Here is a 20,475-nt window from a genome sequence, read left to right on the forward strand (position 1 = left end):
TCATTCCAACTTCCATTGCCTTTTGTCTGGATTGTTATAAGAGTCTTCTGTGGTAATTGGGTTTCTGTAGAACTGTTCAACACATCCCTACAACTCTAGTTTCTCATCCACATTCCTAAGAGTGATCCTTCCAAAGGCCATCGTGGTGATATGCCTTCTTGTGAGGATTCACTACCTTAAGAACACAAGCCTTTAATATTCCAGCCTGGCTTCCATCTACATACCCTTCTACTGTCCACTCCTGACATAATGCTTAGGAAAACTGGGTTATCATTTTGGATTGGATTATTATTATTGTGACTATTGTCACAACTATCTTCTAACTCTATTACTTTTCTGTCATGGCTTCGTGACTTCACACATGAACATCTACCTGGATTGCTCTTTTTCATCTCTTAATTGACAAGTTCCCAACTCTATTTTTGATCACTGGATATCTTCATGTAAAAGTATTTATTTCCTTTTTATGATTAACAAACTATATATTTTGTCTTTTTAATTTTTTTCCTAAGCGAGATTATTAATGATTTTCTCATCTACTCAGAAGACAGGCTATCTACAGAAGAGAGAAATCACATCACACTGAAAGATTCCCAATTTAAAAAGTCCCTTTGTTTAGAAATGCTATTTGCTTCCCTTTTTAAAATTCAAGACAGAGAAGAGGGAAGCCCACATTCAGTAACTTTTCCATCTCAGTGATGGCACTACAATTGAATCAGTTACACAAACCAAAAATGTAGACGACAGCTTTAAGTCCATTTTTTTCATTATTTCCCATGTCTAATCCATCAGCAATAATCTAATTGCCCCTTCTCTCCACCACTTATAATGGTACTGGTAAAGATGACTGCAGTACCTAATGCACGTACTGCTTACGATGGTGTCTTAACCTCTCTCTCATTTCCAGTCTAGTCCTACTTTAATCCATTTACCTCATGGCAGCCAGAATACTCTCAGATAAAAACTGGTTATTTCACTGTCCATCTTAAATATTCCTTAGGCCTTCCGTTATACCTACAATAAAGCCGAGAAGCACCACCATGATACAGAGCCTACCTATTGTCTGACCTAATATCGTTTACAACCTTGCTCACTAAATCTTTGATATATATGCACTGGCATTCTCCCTGTTCCTTAAAGATGCTCAGCTCCTTCCTGACCTTCTCATTCCATCTACCTGGAAGACTAGTGAACCACATCCTCACAAGACAGACTCCTTTTCATTTGGGTCTCAGTTCATATATTCTCTCTTCGAGTAGGGCACTGCTGACTTCCTGTCTAAACCAGCTTCCCCAGTCCCTCAGTCCTGTTGCTCTGTTTCTTTTTTTCACAGTATTACTCTCTGAACTAAGATTATTTATTCCTTTGTGGTTTTTTTAGTCTTTCCCCACATTAGAATGTAAGCTCAATGAGGGCTTTTTTACTATAATCTTATCACCTAGAACATATATATGTAAATAAACCAGCATATTTGTTTTTACTCTATATAATATTCATATATTTAATAATAATATATTTATTCACTGAGGAAAGCAATAAAGGAATCCCAAATGTTCCCTTCCTGCCCTTTGGAATGCATGCCTGGTGATGTTTGCACAAGTTCAACAGAAACCCAGTTTTCTCCCTCCAGTGCTGAGCAGTATGAGCTTGTTCCAGTACTCCACAACTTAGAACAATCTAAAAATCCCACCTCAGGCAAAGGACAGGAGCATCGTGGGTAATATCCAGATATTGCTTGAAACTGAATTTCTTTTAGCTGATCTCCACTTCTTGAGATCCCATCATTTCTCTAATTGGATGAAAAAGAATCAAAGTATAACATTAATCATAGAGCTTATAAATGGCCTTATACAACTAAATGGTTACCTTCTTGCAATCAGAGTTTGAAGAGTGAATTTTAAAAATGAATAAGGAAAGGGGTTGGGGAAAAATGATGACTTGCATTCTGACTCTTGATACCATGGTCTTCTCCCATGTCCGTGATGAAGGCACTTGATAGACACAAGCAACTTAGCAGTGTGGCTTAATGATCTTAAAGTACCTCATATTGAGAGTGATTCCAAGAGAGCAGGCATTGTGGTTGCTCTTTGAGATGTGGGGTTGAAGAGGAAGAGATCCAAGAACTGAAAGGAGCCTTAGAAAACAACAATCATTCCCATGATTGCTAAGAATATCTCTTGACTTCTTTGCAGTAAATCCTTTCTGCAACATACAGAATAGGATTGATTCTGACCACTTGCTGTGCATGTATATTTTGCAGAGGACAGAAAATGGGCTGCCTGATTTGGCTAACTGTAGTGCTCTTGCAGAGACCTACATAGATGGGCTGTGGAATTAGCAGATCTTGGGGGAAGCCTGAGAGCAGAGAGATGACACGTCACCCTTCAGAGGAGAACCTAGTTGTACCAGTTGCTCTGTCATGGGCCCACTAGAGCAAAGAACCCAGGTCTTTCCTATTTAGATTTGCTTCTGCTAGAAAGGCTTGGACAAAAGACTCATTTGGAATCTGAGTGAATTCACCTCAAAGATAGGCAAATACAATTTGTATTTCAACCATTGAAAGGACTCAGGTAATGGAGGAAAGAAGCCTGGCTGAACAATTCAAGAGATGTTTCCAGTTGAGGCAGAACCAATGGAAGTAAGGAAAGGAATAAATGACATACACCTGCGTCTTCTAAATATAAATCTGTGTTCTTTTCATTTTGTAATTCTAATTTATCTTATGTTGTTTTTTGGGAACTTTGACATCATATTTTGACACATCTTTTGGATGTATTTTTTTTTTCAAATACTTTTTCACTGTATTGTACTGTATTACATTTTACAAGTTCATTTCTTCAGTTACTGACAATGGAAATAAAGTTTTTCATCATTTTCCCCTTTATAAGTATTTTCAGCTAGAATGCTTCACTTAACGTTCTTAACCTTTGCCTGCTCTCTCTCTTGCTTGGCTTTGCTAATTTTCTGTGTTAAATTCACTTTTCCCATCTGGCAATTGTTGTTGCTTTATTATGCTGGTTAGAAAAAGTGGAGCAATAATTGTTTTTAAGGACTATCCTATTCTAATATGATTAAATATTCAGAAAGAATAGTAGAAATAGTATGCAGGGTGTTTTCTTTTCCTTTTTCTTTTTTCCAAGATTGAATTTGAGGGGAGCTAGAAACTGCAAGCCAAATAAAAGGATAACTTTTTGTAAAGAGGCAGGCATGGCAATATTGTATACTCTTTACAAAGAGCTTCAAGAAAATTACTGTGACAGAATAGCTTGACAAAACTACAGCTAGAAGGAATCATCACAGCATTTTCTTTTTTTTTTTTTATTATTATACTTTGAGTTCTAGGGTACATGTGCATAACGTGCAGGTTTGTTACATATGTATACTTGTGCCATGTTGGTGTGCTGCACCCATCAACTCGTCATTTACGTCAGGTATAACTCCCAATGCAATCCCTCCCCCCTCCCCCCTCCCCATGATAGGCCCTGGTGTGTGATGTTCCCCTTCCCGAGTCCAAGTGATCGCATTGTTCAGTTCCCACCTATGAGTGAGAACATGCGGTGTTTGGTTTTGTGTTCTTGTGATAGTTTGCTAAGAATGATGGTTTCCAGCTGCATCCATGTCCCTACAAAGGACACAAACTCATCCTTTTTGATGGCTGCATAGTATTCCATGGTGTATATGTGCCACATTTTCTTAATCCAGTCTGTCACTGATGGACATTTGGGTTGATTCCAAGTCTTTGCTATTGTGAATAGTGCCGCAGTAAACATACGTGTGCATGTGTCTTTATAGCAGCATGATTTATAATCCTTTGGGTATATACCCAGTAATGGGATGGCTGGGTCATATGGTACATCTAGTTCTAGATCCTTGAGGAATCGCCATACTGTTTTCCACAATGGTTGAACTAGTTTACAATCCCACCAACAGTGTAAAAGTGTTCCTATTTCTCCACATCCTCTCCAGCACCTGTTGTTTCCTGACTTTTTAATGATCGCCATTCTAACTGGTGTGAGATGGTATCTCATTGTGGTTTTGATTTGCATTTCTCTGATGGCCAGTGATGATGAGCATTTTTTCATGTGCCTGTTGGCTGTATGAATGTCTTCTTTTGAGAAATGTCTGTTCATATCCTTTGCCCACTTTTTGATGGGGTTGTTTGTTTTTTTCTTGTAAATTTGTTTGAGTTCTTTGTAGCTTCCGGATATTAGCGCTTTGTCAGATGAGTAGATTGCCAAAATTTTCTCCCATTCTGTAGGTTGCCTGTTCACTCTGATGGTAGTTTCTTTTGCTGCATCACAGCATTTTCATTTGGGGAAATATATAGGAGAACTTCTAGGAGCGATTTTCTCATGAGGAAATATAGCAAATGTCTTTCTTTCTAAACCAAAAATGTAGAATTCAGCATTTTAAAAATAAAACAAAAAGCAGCAGCCACTAAATAATTGGTATAATATTGTAAATAAATTAAATATTTTAAACCAACAAAAAGGATCAAAGTTGAATTGAGCATGCGCTGATTCAGAGAGTATTAAAGAAGGCTTCCATCCGTGCCTACTGTTTTATTGAAATGTTTCTTTAATTGCTGTTTACCATTACATTACATGAACAAGTGTAGGGAGCTAGTCATCTACATGTGCTTTAACTCCCCTGGATCAGAACTTTCCTCCACTCTCTTCCCAGAACCTACATTAGTGCCTGCTACTTACCTGCTCCTCAAAAATGCACTGACTACATAAAAGGATGATTTATTTAGCAAAACTCCTTCAGGAACTTAAAAAACATCTAATAGGTTAAATGCATCCCTGTCTTGAATATATAAATTTTCCATGTCCAAAGGAAGGCCTGGAATTCCTAGGTTATTGGTAAAATATCACCTACAGGACCTATATCCTATCAACCTTTTTTATGCATAGCATGTATACACTTTTCTCTCAGTGTTTCTTTATTATTATAGTTTCTTGGTTAAGATTTGGTCCCATGAGATCATACTGAGAACCATCAGTTCTGTCTCAACCAAGAGTTCATTTTATATACTTTTGAATAAAGGTGGATAACTTGCTGAAGTATTAAATCAATGCCTATTTTGACTTTAAATGAAATAAAACTCTTATATCATGTGTACAATAATTTGCCAAGAAAATTGATTGAAAAAAGTAGTCGTTTTGACTTTACCTAGACAAATGAAACTTGTTAATTTTAGAATTACAAGTCAAATCTGTCATTTAATATTATCTAAACATTTGTCTACTATCCTGAATTTACCCTGAACAGTGATTCATTTTCTAGGGTAGGATGGATAAAAGCATAACGTCAAATACATAAGTTTTTTGTTGCTCATTCACAAGGTCTGGGGTCTTAAAACCTTGTGTGGCCAAAGTTTAATAAAGTCAAATAAAACAAGATAGAAAATAAGCCTTTCCAATCTTCCTGCAAAATGTCTAAATAATATCTGTATTGATATTATCTTATGCTCTGATTATTTTTGAGTAATGGGCAGTATGACTTTAGTAATGGGAAAATAAGATAAAACATTGTTTAGGTACAGAAATTTACAATCACTCACTGTTTAAGATACAAAGCCCACAACATTTTGACTTTGTGATATCCAATCTTCTTTGATGAATAACTTTTATAAAGCCTTTGTATAAAACTTATGCAGAGTCATGCACAAGCAGATGCTTGATAAATCTTAATTGACTGCTCTTTGACTACATTTTGATAATGAGGTTTTTTCTGGTTCTGAGTCTGGGCTGATTAAAACTCATGCTGTGGTGGCTAGGAGATGTTATCTAACAACATGTTCTGTTTTGCTAAATGATATCCACCACAGCACTAGCTTGCTACCCATTCCAACTTAGTTGCAGGTCTGGTATTGGGCAGAACCCAACACTTTCCACACCTTCTTTACTACTGCAGTAAAAGTGCCCTAATCTGTTTGTAGGAGCTGAGAAAATTCCAGTTCTCTTTGTCATGGCCTAGAAAGGCTAAAGACTACGTATCATTTCCATACATATCATTTCTGATGATTTCTGAAAGTATTGGCATTACCAGAGTTGAGTGTACATTCACATGTTACCAGTGGCTATAATCACAGTTTTAAATGTGCAGCACCAGTGTCCATTGTATCCTCAGAAGAAGGAATTTGGCAGGAAAATGGTCCCTCACTGCACCACCAGGTAGCCTGTCTACACCTGTCATTACCTGGCATCCATATGCAAGTGAAACAATCTTCCCAATTTGTATTTGGGCAAAATGCCATCGTAACAGATGGACATGAGTGTGTGTAACTGGGAAATTATGCATATACATTAAATATGCAGACTATGAGCATAGGTCCTTTCTAGGAACATCCAAACATCTGTTTGGTCTGAGCTTTTGTGTATACTGTTTACACCATATGGCGTCACGGTGGGAGGGCCTTGTCGGGCAAAAAGGAGCACTCATGAATTTCATGGAAATTATTTAATGGGGGAATTGGCCTTACCTTGGACAAAAGGAACATGGAAAATTATTGTGAATATCTTTGCTATTATTTTAAATAACAAAGTTTTAAAATTTATTTTGATAGCAAAAAAGCAGATTATTTGGACACTATAGGAAAATAAATTTTAAATTCGGATCAATTATAAAAAATATCTATGATGCCAGGCACGGTGGCTCATGCCTGTAATCCCAGCATTTTGGGAGGCTGAGGCGGGTGGATCACTTGAGCTCAGGAGTTCGAGACCAGCCTGACCAACATGGCAAAACCCTGTCTGTACCAAAAATACAAAAAAAAATTAGCTGGACATGGTGGCCTGTACCTGTGGCCCCAGCTACTCAGGAGACTAGGGTGGGAGAATCTCTTGAGCCTGGGAGGTGGAGTTTGTAGTGAACTGAGATCATGCTACTGTACTCCAGCCTGGGCAACAGAGAGAGACCCCATCTCAAAATATTTATATATATGTGTATATATATATATATATGTGTGTGTGTGTATATATATATATATGATATGCATGTGCTATTTAAGCCCCAGTAGATATTTTAAAGGTTCACTCAAACTTTAGTCTTTTCTGTCTGAAATCAAAGCCATAAGATTAAACTAATCATCATTTTTAAAGCTACTTTATAATTCATCTTGCAAGAGGAATCTTTTTAGAGTGTGTATATTTCATTTACTGCAGGTATATGCCAAAACAGTAAAGCATTCTTTACTATTTGAAGTGTGGAATCCCAGTAATTTGTAGTTCTATCTAACATACCATTAAGGTTTATCCCTAGATATAACTTAGATTTTTTTGACAAGTGGAGCATTATCTTCATAATATGGGTAGGCCTAGGGATTATTTAAGTTTTGTAATATTCTAGTTTTCCAGAAAAATGAAATACACATGTTAATTTTTTTTATTATGTATTGATTTTTAATGACTGGAAATTAATTTTTCCTCTTTGTTCATTCGGAATTGCCTTTGTCTCTTTTGTCTTTATTCACATACTTAGGTAAATATTTGTCTAACTCTTTATCTCTCCAGAGTGTTTTCTTTTCTTTTATTTTATTTTTTATTTATTTATTTATTTTTTTTTTGAGACGGAGTCTCGCTGTGTCTCCCAGGCTGGAGTGCAGTGGCGTGATCTCGGCTCACTGCAAGCTCCGCCTCCCGGGTTCACGCCATTCTCCCGCCTCAGCCTCCCAAGTAGCTGAGACTACAGGCGCCCGCCACCACGCCCGGCTAGTTTTTTGTATTTTTAGTAGAGACGGGGTTTCACCATGTTAGCCAGGATAGTCTCGATCTCCTGACCTCATGATCCACCCGCCTCGGCCTCCCAAAGTGCTGGGATTACAGGCTTGAGCCACCGCGCCCGGCCAAGTGTTTTAATACTAAAGTAATAAAACAATACTAAAATAATATTATGTAAGTATAAATTATCTCATTACCATTTAAGAACTCATGTTTTTACTTTTTAATGATTATCTATGTTAGCAAATTGAGCATAAAATTTATAAATGCTATAAAACTATAACCACTCATTCATATGTATTGTATGACTCCCACATCTTAGAACTTAATACTACTCAAGTGAACTAATATGTAATATATTTCTGATGTTGTTTCCAAAGTAAATTTGGAATAATTTGTTTACTCATATCTTGAAAATTTTATATAACAGAAGCATCAGCAACACATGCAACAAATAAACATCAACAGGATATTCTAGTTTCAGCTAGACTCATGTACTAATGAATGAAGATTAATTCTAAGTTAGACCTAATGCTTAAGAAAGGACTGGAAAAAAGCACTATAATATAAAACTTTCAGGGTTTAGAAAATTATATATGTTATAAAAATAATGCACAAGAACTCATTTTGGACAGAGGTACCAAGAACATACATTAGGGAAAAGACAGTCTCTTTAATAAATGTTGCTGGGAAAACTGGATAACCATATGAGGAAGATTGAATCTGGACTCCCATCTCTAACCATATACAAAAATAAAATCAAAATAGATAGAAGACTTAAATATAAGAACTCAAACTATGAAACTACTAAAAGAAAACATTGAGGAAACTGTCTATGACATTGGTTTGGGGCAAGATTTCATGAGTAATACTTCAAAAAGCATAGGCAACTAAAACAAAAATGGATAAATGAGATCACAGTAAGCTAAAAGGCTTCTGCACAGCAAATGAAACAATCAACAAAGTGAAGAGACAATACACAGAATGGAAGAAATATTTGCAAATTACACATCTGGCAAGGGATTAATTACCAGAATATATAAGGAGCTCAAACAGCTCAACAGGAAAAAAGCAAATAATCTGAGTTTAAAATGGTCAAAAGATCTGAATAGACATTTCTCAAAAGAAGACATACAAATTCCAACAGGCATGTGAAAAAAATGCTCAACATTATTAATCATCAGAGAAATGCAAACCAAAACTACAATGAGATATCAACTCACCCCAGTCAAAATGGCTTTTCTCCAAAAGACAAGCAATAGCAAATGCTGGCAAGGAATTGGAGAAAGGGGAACCATCATACACTGTTTGGTAGGAATGTAAATTTGTACAAACACTATGGAGAACAGTATGGAGGTTCCCCAAAACACTAAAAATAGAGCTACCATATGATCCAGCAGTTCCACTGTTAGGTATATTTATCCAAAAGGAAAAAAAAAGCAAACCAGTATATCAAAGAGATTTCTGTAGGCCCGTGTTTATCACAGCACTCTTCTCAATAGCTAGTGTTTGGAATCAGCCTAAGCATCCATCAATGGATGAATGAAAAAAGAAAACATGGTTGGTATACAGGATGGAATATTATTCTGCCATAAAAAGAATAAAATCCTGTCATTTGCAACAACGTAGATGGAACAAGTCATCAGGTTAAGCAAAATAAGCCTGGCACAGAAACACAAATTTTACATGTCCTCACTCATATGTGAGAGCTAACAATTAAAACAATTGAACTCACTGAGATAGAGTAGAACGATGGTTACCAGAGACCAGGAAGAATAGTGGGAAGGAGGGGGGAAAGTTGGGATGGTTAATGGGTGCAAAAATATAGTTAGATAGAATGAATAAGATCTAGTATTGGGGTAGCACAACGAAGTGAATATAGTCAACAATAATTTATTGTATAATTTAAAATCACTAAAAGAGTGGAATTTGAATGTTCCCCATACAAAGAAATGACAAATACTTGTGGTGATAGATACCCCAATTGTCCTGATGTGATTATTACAAATCATATACCTATATCAAAACATCACATTTACTCCATAAATATATATATATATACATGTGATATACCCATAATAATTGAAAATAAAAATTTTAATAGCTGAAAATATAAGGCACAGAATATATTCAGTCTAGACAGTACTTAAGAGTTCAACTATCCCTAGATTTAGACATTTTAAAAAGTGTTTTCGGCCAGGCGTGGTGTCTCACACCTGTATTCCCAGCACTTTGGGAGGCCGAGGCAGGTGGATTATTAGGTCAGGAGTTCAAGACCAGCCTGACCAAGATGGTGGAACCCCGTCTCTACTAAAAATACAAAAATTAGCCGGGTGTGGTGGTAGGTACCTGTAATCCCAGCTACTCAGGAGGCTGAAGCAGGATAATCACTTGAACCCGGGTGGCAGAGGTTGCAGTGAGCCGAAATCACACCACTGCACTCCAGCCTGGGTGATACAGTGAGACTCCATCTCAAAAAAAAAAAAAAAAAAAAAAAAAAATTTTCTTCCGTGTTTTTTTTTTTGAAGCATTTAAGTGCCTCATTGCTATAAATAATGTGGTGCATATGTTTTGATTATCTAATCAGGAAAACCAGAATTTATTAAAAATCTGGGTAAGTTAGCATTTAATGATATAAATATTGCAATTGATAAATCAACTATTTTCTGTGATATAAATTTGCATTAAAATTATGATTAGAAAATTTCTGTCTCTATACATAATTTTACTGTTTTCTTAGACAGTCTTCATCCTTCAGTTATCACAAGTATGTGTAGTTGACACTCAAATGTACTCCGTTAACCCATATCTGAATTTCTAAGATAAGCCTGAAGGTCTCTCTGACATTTTAAACAGAAGGTTATTCGAACCAAATACAAATTCTCCACCTTCAAATTTTTTTTCATTTCCCTTTTTCTCTGGCTAATGACTCATTATACTTCTAGCCATTTCTGCACCTGGAAACTTCATTTGTTTCTACCTTTCCCATTCATACCATATGTTTTCTACTAGAGCACTCTTAAATGACCTGTGGTTGCCCATATTATCTCTCTCATATTCTACCACACACATGAACGCACTAATCTTTTCATTATTGCCACAATTTATCTGTGTCAACCAATTTGTTCCAATCTCTGGCTCAAGATATGACCCATCTTCATGAGTCTTTGTTATTTTCTTATTAAGTAAAGTATTGAAAAAATTGGACAACATACAATTTATTTTCTTAAAAATACTCATTACTACCCTCTTTGGTCATCAGTAGTCAATTTCATGTTTAACCATTCTCTAGCCACTTTAAAGTAAAAGAGAAACAAGCAGTTCAATTTAATCATACATAGTATAAAGTATGTTGAATGGGTTAGGCTCGACTATCATTATCATAAATGGATTTACCAAAGCTCTCAGCCTTGTGATCTTAGGAACTTGATTTTATCAGCAGTCCATATATTAGTTTGGGTCCTCCAAGAAGCAGATGTAATAATGGGATTAAACATGTAAGCGTTATATTAGGAAAATCTTCTTGTGACTAAAAAAGAGGGAACCAAAGAAGGCTGGAGAGCCCTCGCCCTACAATATCTGACCTCAAGGAAAGAGGGGTGGAATCCTTATGGATTGCCCTGGTGCAATGAAGTTATAAGGTAAGTTCAGCAGTGCTATTAAGGAATCCCTGGAGGCATAGTTAGAGCAATCCTGTGTGGCCAGGAATGGATCTGTGTTAGCATTTAACCACATTTGGTTATCAGCTGGGAGAAGCTTTTGGGTAGCATAGTCTTGGAAGCAACAGGATTTTAGAGCACAGCAACTGGAATCTTTGGTCAATTACCTCTGTAGTTGCTGGTCTGTATTCTCTTGGCCACCACAACTCTGACAGGTGGTTTATTTCTCAAAGCATAGCCCTCTAGCTAAGCTCATAAGAAATTCAGTTACATTATATTAGTTGCTTTGCTTACACTAAGAATTAACCTGCAGTGTCAGATATTCATATTAATAATAATAAATCCCCTCCATGTTAGATTTCTGTCTAGGAGCTGAACTCCAATGCAGTTGACTTGGTGAGCATGGACTCTGAGCAAAGATTTAAATGGGCAATTCAAACTGTAGTGACACCAGGATATGACATTTGGATATATTTGCCTCCAACTAAGGCTACAGCTGCTCCAAGAAACATTCAGATCACACATGGACCCAAGAACTCCCCCTCTAGGCAGGGCTGGAGAAAGGCTGCTGAAGTACGCTCCTCAAGTATATCTCTCATGTACTGTGCTGACTGGTCCACTCTGTATTTGTTAGCTTTTGCACAAAACAAACCACCACAATACTTACTGGCATAAAGCAGCAATTTATTATCGATTTCTCCAGATTCTGGGGTTGGCCAGGTGATTTTTCTGACTGCACCAGCTTGACTGGGACAGGATGGCTTAGGATATCTGGAGATTCAATCCTCACTGTCATGTCTGGGTACTCAGACAGGATGGCAGGGAGAGCAGGGATGACTGGAGCCTTTCTCCATGTTACCTCTCATCCTCCAGAAAGCTAGTCTAGGCTTCTTCACCAGGTGGCATAGGGATTTCCAGTAAGAAGAAAAGGAAAGCTCCAATACGCAAGCACTTTTCTAATCTCTGCTTTTGTCATGATGTTTTAGCTAAGGCAAATCACATGGCAAATCCCAGAGTCAGTGTGGTGGAAACTATCTAAGGATATGGATGCAGGGAATCCTGAACAAATTGGCTTAGTCTGTGACACCATCTGATTAGTATGTTGCTCTTCCTCTCTCTCTTCCCCAGCCTCCTTGACTTCATCCTTTTCCTCCTATTCCTCATTCTTCTTCTTCATATTCTTTATTATTATAAAATGAATAAGATCACATCTACATTCTTATATTTTCTGATTCTGGTGTAAAAAATATTTATGCTCTAAGGTACACTTCTATCTATGTTGAATTCAATTGCAATTTGTTAAAATGTTTATTCTAACCCTCAGTCTTGCCAACAGTGACAATCCATATCTTTCTACAATTCATAAGCACCCCAAGTATCTATGTGTTTTCCTCAGAGAAGAAGCTACAAATATCCCCTTTGAAACTGGTAAACATTACGTTGTGAAATTATGGGATTAATGTTTCATTTTGATAGTACCTGGTCAGTTCAGTCAGTAGTGGCAATTCATTATATTTCCTGATTCTAATAAAATAATAGACATGTTTCTTCTTAAGTTTAGTTGTTTGAATGAGAAAATTAGGAGGTAGAAATTGAATAATATACGACTTGTTAGAAACTATAATTTTCTCCTCTATGGCTCTTCTGTCAGCTAACTGTGTTGAGGCTATTATCACTATAATCAGGTGCTGAAGAATATAAACATGAAAGCAACATGCTAAAAATAAAATTAAGTGAAATGCTTTGGGGCTTTTTGCTTGTAATCTAGGTGGTTTCTAGAGCACGAGGTAAAGCTGTGCCAAAGAAATCCTTGGAGGCTGAATGCTTCCTTGCCATTTTCTAGACAGAGGTGTGTGGGTGACCCTACACAGTTTTCATCAGTACCACACGTATGCAGAGCTACACTGACATCGTTTGGTGCGGATGATAATCTTAATTTTTAGTCTCACAGATAGGCCTCAGACAATATTGCTGTTAGCCAAACCTCTACAAATATAGTGTTAACTCCTGGACCCCTCTCCTCACCACTAGAAGAGCCACTAGATTGATTTCACTTAAACTATGTTTCCAGAAAAATAATTGATCAGATTGGCCATTTGGCACAAATAACCAGTTACTCAATTTTGTACTATTCAACCAGGGGTGTGTGAGCGTGTGTGTGTGTGTGTGTGTGTGTGTGTTGATTAGCAAAAAGAGAAACAGGTGACACTGGCACTTGTTTTTTGAAGGTAGCATTTACCTTTAATGATTCAGCTCCACTCTTGTGTCCTCTTGAATTGGCTGGTATATTTCTGCCCTGATAAAGGAAAAAGTCCCTTTGACTTTGACTGAATCTCTGGTTGTTATTGTGAAATTTGCCTTTTTCTCTGGCTCACACTTTCCCTTAGGCCAATACTGGAACTCGTAGAAAATTTGTAGTGTTTAAATATTTCACACTGTGGTCAGATGCAGTGGCTCATGCCTGTAATCCTGGCACTTTGGGAGGCCGAGGTGGGTGGATCACTTGAGGCCAGGAGTTCAAGACCAGCCTGGTCAACATGGCGAAACCCTGTCTCTACAAAAAATTCAAAAATTAGCCAGGCATGGTGTTGTGCGCCTGTAATTCCAGCTACTCCGGAGGTTGAGACAGGAGAATTGCTTTAACCCGGGAGGAGGAGACTGCAGTGAGCCGAGATCATGCCACTGTACTCCAGCGTGGGTGACAGAGACTGTGTCTCAAAAAAGTAAATAAATAAAAAATGAAAATAAATAAATAAATAAATATTTCACATCAAGCTATTTAGTTGGATTCTGCAGCTGCTGGTGGTCTGAAGTAGAGACATACTATCCTACTTCTTTATGGTTGTAATACATGCTCAGTGTCTACTCTGGACCCTTGGGATGGCTGTTTTTTGTTTATGCATCAGAAACTATTTGAGTATCACGTAGTCATTCATATTCTACACACATTCGTTCAGATGAAGTTATTATTTAGTAATTGTCATGTTAACAATCATAACTTTAGTACATTCCAAGTTTTTGTTTTATGTTGCTGTCTTTCCTTTTCCAGCTAACACATCTCAGCAAATCTAATGTGATGTCCTGCTGAGTATTTTCTTGATAAAATATGCAATTCCAATTTCTCTATATAAAAATAGGAATTTAAAATATATACACTTTTTAATATCATTTTATATTTTTGCATATAAGGTTCCAGGAAACAAATGAAAAAAATTATTTCCTATTGTGTTTTGTTTTGTTTCTTTTTTTTTTTTTTCCAACTCTGAGAACGGCATGTCCCATTTTTAACTCATCACATCATGTTTTTTTTCCAGGACTACAATGATGAAATTCGTCAGGAACAACTACGTGAATTATCTTACTTAAATGGCTCAGAGGACTCTGGTCGTGGCCGAGGTATTAGAGGCAGAGGGATCAGAATAGCTCCCACAGCTCCTTCAAGGTACATTCATTCTTACTTTAAATAAATTAAGGATGATGGCAGGCCTTTTCTGCCCTGCTTTATGTCATGATTATCACTAGCAGTAAACAGCAACGTCAGCCACAATCACTACCACCACAGCAAAAACAATAACGATGAAAGCTTATCAGGTACAGAAGAGCTTTACACATATTAACTCACCAAATCCTCCATACTAGGAGATAACTAGCAACTACAGGTGAGAAATTAAAGTAGAGAAAGGTGTAGGAAATTAACCTAGGGTCACGTAGACAGTCTGACTCCAGAATTCACAGTTTATACTCTTAACAACTACCCCGAGAAAATAAGGCAGCAAACCGGAGATTTTCTACTTTCCTGTTCTATCCTCAGGATAAGAACACACAGATGATACAACTATTCACCTCTTCAAACCAAGATACCCTTGTATGAAGAGAAAACTGTAAACTTTTTCTGTGTTTTAAATGGTCCTTGAATTGATATAGTCTTGCTAGATAAGGAAGTAGATAGATAGAAATACAGAGAGAGATACAGATAACATATGTGCCATCAGCCCAGAAGGCCAGAACACTTCTTGCATGGCTGATGGTAAGGATATTCAAAGTTCAGAGGGTACTTATAGCTCCTCTTGGTGATCAGAGAGGATTTTATTTGATTTTGCTTATTTGCAAAGAAATTGGTATCTTTTTGTATTAGAATTTGTTTTGCAGGATTCTGAATTGTTTGAGATTTTAATAGAAGGCATTGGTTTGAAAAGAGTTAAAGTAAAAAATACTCATAGCCTTCACAGAACAATTGTGTGATTTAATCATTCTCTTCACCTTGTTATAATTGGCCCTTAAATCTCTAAAGGACAGAGATCTAAAATATTATTTCATATATTACATGAAAATTATCTTAAGATATGCTAAGATATTTTTCAGATTCAGTTTATTTACTTAAATTATACTTCAAATACTTTCAACCACCACTATCAACATAGCCACTGTTTGTTAACACTTAAATCAAAAATATCTCAAAATGTTTCTCACTGGTCAGAAACAAAAGTAAAGAATGATAAATTACCAAATAAAATATCAAGGAATACTATTTACTAGAGGTAAAATGCGGTAACTCTAGAAATTCTGTTTCACTAAAAGCAAAACTTCTGAATGTGTTCTAGAGCTTATTTATATTTTATCTTTAAAAAATCAAAAATAAGCTGTCTAATGCTGTTCAGGATCATTTGTTTATGCTAAGAATTAATGTGACATAACACAATACTGTACTTTTTTATGGGATGAGTGTTTTATAAAACCGTGTACATTTCTAAACTCATCTTGATGAGGTAAAAAAGACATTATTGCTAGTCATCTTTAATGGATTTAATCATAAGTTAAATCATATGAAATTGCAACTTTTGTAGTTCAACAAATGCCAATTTTACAGCTTTATGTGGTTGAAACTAAATATATATTTAGGATGCCTGAGGAGGGCACACACTTTTCTATTTCGTATGCCTTAAAATGGGGGGGGCATTAAAATAATGAATTTATCTGCATTTGATAGTATGAAATCATCATAGTAATAGATTTTGTTTTGTTATTGATATCCCTTAGTTGAATTTTGCATCTGGCATTTTTGAGTGGACCATATAAGATTTTAATTTCAGAGAAGCCTTATTCTAAGATTTCAATCCATTTAAATAATTGAATATAGGATAGTGCATTATGGTCTGGATTTTAATATATCTTCTTAGAAGAAAAATTTGATTGAAAGATTTTACTGTTTAATCCCATATAACATACAGATCTGATACTATATACATAAAAATAAAATTAAATTAACGTTAAAAATTAAATTTCACTTCCAATGCTGTACTGATATCATTAGCGGTGCTAGCATTAATGAGAGGAAATGAAACAGAATTTTATTGTCTTCTGTTTCAAACAGTATGATGAACTGTATCTACAATTTAAAATGAATAAGAAAATAGCCTTGCAAAATAGAAAATCATATTACTAAGAGAACTTTGCATGAGTTAACAGTTGCTAATTTGAATTAAGTCATGAAATTATTACTGTATGAAGTTATTTAATTACACTTACATTCAAAAAGATGATATCTAGAATATTTTTAAATTATATAATTTGTTGAAAATATATTTAATTAAAACAATTTGCATTTCAATAATCCTATCTATAACTTTAATTTTCCAATAATAATGTGCATCAGAGAATAAAGTGTTACATCTGTATATTGTAATAATAATTTATTTTGAATAATTGATGAATAAAAATATATGACATCTCTAAACACATATCACCACTACATGTTACAGTGAGTGCAGTCACTGGAAAATGAAACATTAGGGGTAAATTTTGAAGGCTTTTGTTTACCACATTGAGAACTAATACATAGAACTAATAGAGTTTTTTTAAAAAGGAGAGTAATCATATTTATTTATATGAAAGACTACTCAGTTATCACTGTGGATGATGCAGAAGAGTTACAGTGATTGAGAAAGAGAGACAGAGACAGAGAAACCATCTTATAGCAGGGGAGCCAATGAGAAAATGAGTCCATCATCCAAGGCAGGTAACAATGAGCAGCATTTGGAATAGACAGGGATAGGGCCAGATTAGAGATTGACATTTATATGAATTAATGCCAATTAGATGTTGGATAAGAAGGGTTCCCCAAGAGAAAGATAAATTTTTGGTGTCTAGCCTGATGAGAAATTGGTGATATCATTAAGAGTAGGTGAAGGATCAAATTAAATGAAGAATATAATTATTCCTGTAAATAATCTGAGCTTTGTGGATGGCTGGTGTGACCTCAGGCAGGTAACTTGTACTCTCCATGCCTTAATATCTCAACTTATGTTTAAAATAGTTTAGAACTGCCCACATGACAAGCTTGTCAAGATGCTTAAATTAGAGTATTCATTTAAGGCAGTGGTTCCCAAATTGGCCTGTATTCTGGAATCACTGGGAGCTCCCTGTCTCCAGAGATTGTGGTTTAATTGGCCTAGGATATGGCCTGGAATTTGGAACTTTCAAAAGATTCTCAAGTCACTTTAACATGCAGGCAAGTTAAGAAACTTCTGATATAAGGAAGACAAGCCAAGATATGGCATTGTGTTAGGAAGAAAGAGATTATAGTCATCATCAGAGGTAGGGATTGCAGGGTGCAACCATGAGATCAAGGACAGAAATTGGGTACATCCAGATTCCAAAGTGGGTCCAGGAATAGAAGCCAGTGAAGGAGGATAAGGAGTAAGAAGGAGGAATGAGGAAAAGTAGAGAAAAGCAGAGTCATAAAAGTCAGAAGAAACATTTTCCAGATAATGGTCCACAATCTTAAAAATAGTAGAAATGTGCTGTGGCATGGAGACTGTAAAGAAATCTAGTGGATTTGGAAATCAGTAGGCTACTGGTGATCTCAGCCAAGAGCACTTTCAAAAGAGGGGTGAAAGCAAGAACTAGACTGATAACATTCAGTTCAGAAATGTAGAGGAAGTCAGACAAATAAAGGAAAGGATCCTGTGGTGTGGTTTTAGCCAGGGGCAGTATCCTAAAAAGAAGTGATGTGAATTAAGTTGGAGGAGAGAACAAGGAGGTTAATATTCCAGGGAAAGAACATAGTGGGTAAGAGGTAATGAGTCAGGTTCAGGAGACAGGTTTGCTAGGACTGTTTCTGGTAGTCAGTTGATGAAGGAAGAAAATGGAAAATTAGATTTGATATGATGAGCATCATATAATATTAGAGCAGAAGGAAGTACTAAAAATTTAGAAATCTGCATTTTACTCATTAGAAAAATATATCTACCTCAAGCCTGGGTAGTTATAATACTTACCCATGACTATTCAATGGTATAGTGAAGACTTGTGCATATAGTTTACAGTAGGGTGACCATATAAATTTATTGTCCACACATGGATACTTTTGAGAGTGTTAAAATGCTAAACTGAACAGGAAGCTAGGACAACAGTTCTAAAACCTGGACATATGCTCATCTTGCTAATGAGGAAATGGAAATGTGCTTGGAGGAGCAGTGAAGGCAAAATTGGTTTTTACATCCCTTTATATATTATCATGATAATATAGAATACTGTATTCTCAGCCATGTTGTACTTGAAGCCAGCACTGGGCCTCTGGGTCTTTGTGTTTCACCCTTTCCCAATCTAGGAGAGTATTCTTTATACATTAGACTCACAATAAGTTATCTGATCATTTCTCTATTCATCAGCTCTATAAGCTATTTAAAACTTTTTAAAGGCTTTTCCCGCATTCGTATTCTTCACTCATAAAAGCTCACTTTTACTTTAAGCAAGAAAGAGCAATCTGACTGCTATTCATAGCAGACAGCATAACCTACGTCCCCATATGTGGCTACAGCCAAATACTGTGATTGTTGACATCCCAATGATCATCATTTTTTTTCCCAAAGCTTTAGTGTTCCCACTGAAAGCAGTGCTATCTAGAGGCCAACCTTTCAGACATAATAATAAAAAGTGAAATAACTGTGCTTTTGCCCAAAGACTTCAGACAAACACTCAACCTTTCTAAAAGCTTCAAAATACCATAAAAATTGGCTACAACCATTTGATCTTACACTTTTATTGCAAGCTAATTTTGTATCAAGAACTGCAATACAAAGTATTCAGTGTATTATTTTTATTACAGATACTAAAGTATTCCTCTAACACCATAGTTACCATAAGAAAATATATTCTGTCAGGAACTGCACCAGCTCAGGGGGTTACATGCATGATGATAAATCAGTGACAAAGAGTTGTGATTTCAAGTGACCTCAAACTTAAACTGCTGTAATAAAATGGTATCACTATGGTTAGACTTCCACATTTTATTTAAGTGCAGACAACTTTTTTTTTTTTTTTTTTTTTTTGGTGAATGACAGCATTGCCCATCACTGTCTATAATCCCCAGCATAGAGGAGATGTAGACATCCAGCTGCTCAGTTTCAGAGATGGTCCAGTGAGTCATATATCAGACAATGTTCTGATTTGTGTCTTCTTGGAGAATTAGGAATTTAATGGGGTTATATTCAGAGTGGGTTTTTCTTTGTTTTTTTTTTCTTTGCTTAGGGTTTTTAGTTATGTAAAAGACAATAACAAAGTATTTTACATGGTTTTTATAAGAACTAATCATAGTCAGTATTTGCAATTATTGTCTTCTATAGATATCAACACACTTTGTATCTTATATAATTTCTATTAAACACACACACACACAGAGAGAGAGAGAGAGAGAAATTTGTATTTCTTTCACTGTATGGAGACTGTGAGATGAAAGCTTTTTCTGTGATAGTCTCTTTTCTCGCATCACCTGTTTCTCATCTATACATGACTTGTTTCTCTTAGGGGCCGTGGGGGTGCCATTCCTCCTCCCCCACCACCTGGACGAGGTGTTCTCACCCCTCGAGGAAGCACTGTAACCCGTGGAGCCCTTCCAGTGCCACCTGTAGCAAGAGGTGTCCCTACCCCTCGAGCCCGGGGGGCACCAACAGTGCCAGGATACAGGGCGCCTCCTCCTCCAGCCCATGAAGCTTATGAAGAATACGTAAGTACTCTCAAGAAATAAGTTGTAAGGATGAGTTCAATTGATTAGTTAACAAGCTACGTCTCAAACCGTTCATATACCATGAATA

The 20,475-nt window shown here is 36.2% G+C and overlaps 1 protein-coding gene across 12 annotated transcripts in view; it reads left to right on the plus strand.

Annotated features, from left to right (window-relative positions):
• The window catches only part of LOC105479522 (KH RNA binding domain containing, signal transduction associated 2), a 634,913-nt gene that overhangs the window by 358,304 nt on the left and 256,134 nt on the right, over positions 1 to 20,475 (plus strand). For all 12 annotated transcript variants that reach the window (XM_071096918.1, XM_071096922.1, XM_071096915.1 and 9 more), the window contains exons 5-6: positions 14,698 to 14,825; positions 20,189 to 20,387. In XM_071096918.1, the coding sequence (XP_070953019.1) occupies positions 14,698 to 14,825; positions 20,189 to 20,387 (327 nt within the window). The remainder of the gene's footprint in view (positions 1 to 14,697; positions 14,826 to 20,188; positions 20,388 to 20,475) is intronic.

The sequence above is a fragment of the Macaca nemestrina genome, chromosome 5 (assembly GCF_043159975.1).
Source record: "Macaca nemestrina isolate mMacNem1 chromosome 5, mMacNem.hap1, whole genome shotgun sequence".
In the NCBI taxonomy this organism is placed as follows: Eukaryota; Metazoa; Chordata; class Mammalia; order Primates; family Cercopithecidae; genus Macaca; species Macaca nemestrina.